Raw genomic sequence first — 6,868 nt, forward strand, 5'->3', positions numbered from 1 at the left:
AAATATGCCTCTGCTCCATGGGACTGAAACTCATTAATCAGCTGCCTTAGCCTCCAACGCCTCTCCACTGTTATGTGACAAAAGTCAGGTCTCGCAAAGAAAGTTACCCCTTCCACCGATTTTTTGGCATCAGGCCTGGCTCTCTCCATAAGTTCTTGTCTTGCCAGGTAGTTTCCAAAAAATACTAGCATAGCCCTGGGTAGCATTCCTGAGCCTTCCTTATGATTTTTTCTTACAAAGAGTGGATACCTATGGGCCCTCTGCACCTCTTGTTCCCAGTTCCATGGTACCTCCGGGAATGCTCCCTTTAGCAACTTGACCACAAAGCCTCTGGGATCTTGGCCTTCAATCCCTTCCTCAATTCCCAGGAGTCTGGCATTATTGCGTCTCTGGCGATTCTCCAAATCCTCCACCTTCCACTGTAAATCTCCCATGGCCTTAGTCTGTCCCTCTTTAGATGCTTGCCACTCATTTACTTCGTCTTCTAAGCGGCCAGTTCTTTCTTCCACTTCGATGACTCTTTCCTCCACCTCTTCAAATTTTTTATTTATTTTCCTAATTGAGGCTTGGATTTTTTTTGTGTCATGCCTGGCCCTTCGGCTTTCAGCCCTTGCCTCCATTTGTATCTGTTTCAGTGTGGCAAACATTAAATCCAGCTTCCCTCCATCGTTTTGTGTCTCTTTTTCATCTTCCTTATATATGCTAGAGGTAGCGGAATAGTCCCATACTAGCCTTTTAGTTGTTCCCCTATGCATGTTCTGGGGAGAGCCTGTTCTTCTAGCTGCTGTTTTGCGCTTCTTTTGCGTGCCTCTCCCTCTAGAAGTGTCGCTATCCTCAGAGCTTGAGAGTGGGCCTGATAAGTCTCTTTCCTCCTCGCTGCTTGCTAATGTTGACTCTGATTCTGACTCTGTTTCCTCTGGGATAGAGAAGAACCCATCGCCATCAGCCCCTTCAGCCCCTTCAGCGCAAACCGCCCCTGCCATATTGCCATCGTATGTCCCCTGCGCAACATTCTCTTTGTCTTTGGCTTGTAGCTGCTCTTCCCGAATTTCATCTTCTACCTCTTTAAGGGCCTCGAGCATTTGCCCTGTATTTGCCGTTGCTCGAGACCGGAAGTGAGACCATCGCATCATAAGTGAATTCAGAAGGCAGGCGACTGGGGCCCCGTGGACACCGGAAGTCAGGCTACGGGGCCCCACCACACTGGAATACATGGAACAGGACGTTAGTAGTGTCTGAGTTCCAGACAGCCTTCCTTCCAGGACTCCCATCAGTTATGGCTTGGAGTTTGAAGAATCAGTGTGCAGTGGAAGAGGATTTTGAAGATGAGGATTTCCTATCGGCTGTGGAGGATGCAGAGACCAGCTTTCAAGGATTCACCCCTACAGTAACCAGATGTTTAAGGCCAATCTCTTCTCATGCCCAGTCTCCAAGCAGAGCTGGATCCATAGCCCATCGGGGATCAGACGAAGGGATGTGCCAAAAGGTCAACAGCATGTCTCCGGTCTTAGACTGTCAGACCAGCAGCCAGTCGATAGTTGGAATGACGGTACCATCAAAGGCTGCATTCTCTCTGAGACCTGCAGGTCAGGGACACCTTCAATCTACTGCATGTATGAGCTTTAGAAGTTCAAGGCAAGGTTTTACCTCGTGTAAAGATGTTTTTGCAGTACCATCTGACAGTAATATCCAGCCATTCAACCACTCTGTTAGGCCAGGAAGGCTGAGCACAGCAGCGGAAGAAGTGGCCGATGACGGACTTGATGATGCCTTGCTTTTATCAGCTTGCACAGAGATCGAGAGGCCAAGCCTCGATTTTAATCCAAGCAAGAGAGGCGAGATAAATGTGAAGTTACCAAAGGGATCCCCAGCCCAGGCCACACAGAGAGAGCAGAATATTTGTGAGGAGCCTGTGAGTAAAAGGTTGCGTGAGGACAACCAGAGGGCCATGCCGGATTCAGGCTTCTTCTTGCGAAGTGCTGAGTGCCAGAAGTCTGATGCCACATTGATAAATTCACCTTTTGAACCTGTTCCTTGTAACACTAGCCTGAATCTGAGACCAAGCTCCGTCAGTGAAATGCAGAGAGGTTGTCTTCCCGCAGCATCTTGCACTGGAACTGTAGTTCAGAGTGTCCCACTGTGTAGCAAAGCTGCACAGTCTTTTGGGATAGTTTCTGGCTATCAAGTGGCCAGACCAGTCCAGAAATCTGGGCCACCATCTCAGGTAGGAGTAAACAGCACCCACCAGACCCCCACATCCCTTTGCCCCGTAAGGTCTCCATCAGAAAGCAGGACTTTCAGGCCTTCCACAACACCTGCACCTCTTCCAAGTGGTCACAGCCCGAGAATGCCAGGCAGTACCTTTCAACAGCCTCCTAGGCGCCCCTATGACTCTTGCGCTTTAATGTCCTCTATTGCATCCCCTTCTTCATCTCCGAGGGTCCCTTGTGGATCAACTCCTGGTCCCAATAACCCACACCCAGTCATGACAAACCACTTGGTACAGCTAGTCACAGCAGCCAACCAGACACCACAGGCATCATCCAGGAGTTCATTGCGATCAAAGAGTCGGCGCTTTCCTGGACCAGCAGGCATTCTTCCACAACAGCCTAGTGTGAAGAACCTGGAGGAGATCCTAGTTTCAACGCCACACACCCCAACTCACGGGGCGATGGCCAAGATGCGCACTCAGGAGGAGTCCAGCTCCCAGCTGTCTGTGGAAGAAGAGTTCGGAAGAGGACCGTGGATGGCCATGAAAACAGAACTTGAAATTGATGAGAAGAATCCAACTTGCTTCCTCCAGTCATACAGTGTGATTATGGTGCTGCGTAAGGCAGCATTGAAGCAGCTCCCAAAAAACAAAGTCCCTAGCATGGCGGTGATGCTGAAATCGTTGGTGCGTTCCAATGTCGATGCCTGTGCTGTCTTCAGAGACCCCACAGGGGAAATACAAGGGACTCTTCATCACCTATTGCTCGAGGAACGTGAGAGCGACTTGAAGGCAGGTTCTGTGCTACTGTTGCAGCAGGTTGGAGTATTTTCTCCATCCAGTCGTAGCCATTATCTGAACGTCACTCCAAATAATGTGGTGAAGATCTATCCAGCAGATGGCATCAGCCAAACATCTGAGCCGCAGGAGGCCCAAAATCTACTGTTATTCAGAGCAGAGTTGTCTTCAATTGGTACAGGAGCTACTGAGACAGAAGGGCGAACTTTCAGGCCGATCTCTAAGAATGCACCCACATTTAACACCAATATTGAAGTGTCACCAGTAACCTCAAGGGCTCTTAATTCTATGTCATTGCCTCGCAAGTCACATTCAAATAATGGAGGACCTGCTGGTGACTGGGACATGGATGACGACTTGGACAGCCTCATGGGAGAACTCCCAGAAGATTAACTTTTTGGAGGGGGCAAGTCACCAGTTACATCACAGAGCAGCTGATGAGGGAAAATAAGAATTCTGCTTATTGAACATATTGAATTGTGCAATACCTGAAGTGCGTTCATCACTTAGCTGGAGTTCTTTCTTGGATAGATATTGAAAAGCTAAAACCCCCAAGTGCAATGTTGTTGCTTCGAAACAAAGAAATCCTCCCTAAATTGAGGTATCGGCCCCATGATAACATCCAGGAATATTTCATATACGTCCTGTAGATAATGAGGCTGCAATAAAAACATTTCAGGCCAAAGTGCTCACGTCATCACTTCCTGTCGTTGTGGGGACTGCTGTCCATCACCACTCCTGGTCGATGGAGGTCATCTAGGTTAGAACTGACACCCAATGGAATTCCAACCAGAGATACATGAAGACAGTCCAGTAACTCCTAGAAAATGTTTTGACACTAACCTTCCCCTTCTATAAAAACACTTGTTTTTGCTTCAGGCGCACATACTTCGTTTGACCTAAGAGAACTTTCCACTACTTAGGCCGCCCATTGATGGGTAGCTACATTTCATTTTTTTTATTCTGCTGTATAAAGTGTACAATTGATTGTCCCAAGAGGTTGCAAAAATCTGTATTCACATTCGTTTCCCCACAGAACATCTAAACAGGCTTTCATGTGCAGCCTGTAAATAATACTCCAAATGACTGAAAAAATACAGCCTTTGGCACAATGAACGTACTATGAGCACTTAGTTATTATGAGAGATTCAGTAATTCAGAGCTTGAATTCAACAGACCCTGCCTCAAGATGGTGCAGCTTCTTTTTGTATAAGGCACTAATCTATAGAGATTTCCTCAGAGGAAGGCAAGACTTGTACTGGAGATTTAAGTATGCTTTTCCATCAAGGAGATGGACTTGCACCGTCTGAGTATTGTTCAGCCAATATCCATCATTCACATTTTTGGCTGATGATTGTGTACATTTCATTACATAGACTCTGGAATATATGTGCAGTTGTGGAGCTTGCATTACAGAAGAGAATCTCCTTCGGTTGGAAGATTGATGTTTTGCCCTGGTTTCATGCAACTGCAATGACATGTTTCAACTGTGTCATTTGTTGATGAGCAGCTTACAAAATCTCCAATAGACTTTCAATGGTGTGGTCACCCCACCTCTGCAAAGTATTTGGCTTCCATTCTAGCAATGGTTCTATTAAAAATGGCAACTGAGTTCTGGGGAAGAAGATCTGAAATTTGAATGATTTCTGAAATGCAACACTGACACAAAAGGTGCGCAGGGCTTGCAGATTAAAACATTATTTTGCTTAAAAAAAAAAAAAAAAAAAAAAAAAAGCGGGCCGCCGAGGCGCTGTGGGAGTAAGTCGCACTCAGACCCCTGTGGTAAATTCTAATTACCGGTGCTTAATTTCTATACAATAAAATTAATAAGAATAACTCATAATAAATAAGAGGCAAAATCCGTGATATTTGAGGTTTCTCAAAAGGGTTTTATTCCTATAAAAGGAATTGAATGATTAGCATATTGGCTCGAGCCAAGGTGGCATACCGTTCCGTCACCACATAGGTTCGGGAAGGGACTGACAGACAGAGTCAATGGTAATATGCGAATATGCAAGTATGCGACAATACATTATTGACAGGCATTCATATATATAGTCAATGCATTACAGTAAAGGCATATGCAGGAGGCGTAACAGCTGAGAAGAGAGATAAGAATGCATGTACGTAATACAAAAGGCGTTACAATAGGCGTGCATGAAGGCGTGAACAAGAACGTCATTTAACTTGATGTCACAGATAGGCGGATCCAGGAGTGAATCCGGCAGTGTCAGCAAAAATACATGGCTGAGATGCGCGCGCAGCAGTATGACGTGTAATGTACGTGTAACTCGAGGGGTGAAGGGGGACTTGACATTTAGCCCTACAAGTGTAGACGGATGTCTAGATGTCAGATCAACCTAATCCCAAATCGTATCTAATATCTCATGTTTAAGGAACTGCATTATCTGGAGGGAAAAGGTCTCTCGGACGAGAGGCTATTCTATACTGGCTATGAGTGCGTGTATGAGCGTCTACGTGTCTGCATGAGACGCGAGGGGTGCGAGGGAGGGCAGGGGCCTACCATGGAAACAGGGCCATGAATTACTTGCATAGAGACAGTGAGGCCTAACCCTTTGCTCTGCAGCTGGAAGGATGTTGACGTGAATCTACCAGACAGGAATGTATTTTCGAGGAGTGGAGCAGATAATTCGAAGGTTGAATACAGTCTTGGCAGGCAACGGGATGAGCCGAGCACCGTTAGCCGCGCAAGGAGTAAGGCAGGGGTCCCGGCACAGAGGTAGCCTGGGCTGAGGTTTTCAGAGTCGGAAGGCAGGAAAAAGGCTCGATGGCAGAATTCAGGCCTACTTCGCCAGAGCTGAAAAAACGTGTAAGGTATACCACAAAAAGACGTTGGCATAGCGTATTCAGAAACTGAATATTCAATCCGTTCATGGCGGATCTGAAAGAGGACATGTTAACGTTGGACGCAAATGTATTTGCGTCTTCATAGCTAGCACAGGAGGGAAGTTACATGCACTTTAAGCTAGTACATGGAGTCGGTGGGGTCTAAGATAGGGGACACAATCGATCATAAAATTTATATTACCTCATTCCCTCCTTGTCCCCTACGTACCCTTCATGATATATCGATCTGCATGAATCGATCAATCTGTTCATGTAACATCATTTGCTCTTCTTTCTTCTTTTGACGTTTTGAATGGGAATTTGGATGCGGAATACATGATGTGGCGCACAAGCCGCAAATCGCCGGCCCACATTGTAAACACAGGCAGCAACTGAATACTATGAGAAGGCCAATGCCTAGGAAGGATAGGATCTTCCATCCCCAAGCGGTTAACGTTGTCCAGAACCAACCGGACCAAGTCCAGGTGCCTGGATTCTGATGTATCAGACTTGCAATTTTATGGAGACGTGTTATAGCTTAATATACCGTTGGCGCGTTTTCTGGAATGAAAACACAGCAACTTGACCCGATGACCTTACAGGCTCCACCCCTATCTGCTAGGATGACGTCAATAACGAGACGATTTTGAAGAACAACAACCCGCATGGCGGACTGCTCCTCTGTTAAGTTACCTAAAGCGGAAGTAGTTTCATTCACTACTGCTTCAAGGGTTCTAGTTAATTTGCGTATCAGTTTACTGTTAAAAACAGTACCTAAGTAGGGGAAGAAACCTTTATTGAAGTCTGTGTATTGCTCCCATGCCGTTTCGGTGTAGTCGACAATCGGGAGGTCTCTTCGGAGTCTATTGTTTACTAGATTGGTATTTCTGTGATAATCAGGAGGAGCTAGGAAAACAGGTGGCAGAAGGAATGCAATGTAACAGGTACCATCCCAATCTGGAGGCAAACGTATGTATGCGATATGTCCACAAACAAAGTAGGAATGACGTGTAG

The 6,868-nt window shown here is 46.3% G+C and overlaps 1 protein-coding gene across 1 annotated transcript; it reads left to right on the forward strand.

The window, feature by feature from the left end:
- The first annotated feature begins 1,101 nt into the window (after positions 1-1,101).
- Positions 1,102-4,736, forward strand: LOC147668345 (homologous recombination OB-fold protein-like). Its single transcript, XM_086948582.1, has one exon. The coding sequence runs from the start codon at positions 1,277-1,279 to the stop codon at positions 3,398-3,400; it is 2,124 nt and encodes a 707-aa protein (XP_086804708.1). The 5' UTR covers positions 1,102-1,276; the 3' UTR covers positions 3,401-4,736.
- The last annotated feature ends 2,132 nt before the right edge of the window (positions 4,737-6,868 follow it).

This window comes from Lissotriton vulgaris, unplaced genomic scaffold (assembly GCF_964263255.1).
Source record: "Lissotriton vulgaris unplaced genomic scaffold, aLisVul1.2 SCAFFOLD_1314, whole genome shotgun sequence".
NCBI lineage: Eukaryota > Metazoa > Chordata > Amphibia > Caudata > Salamandridae > Lissotriton > Lissotriton vulgaris.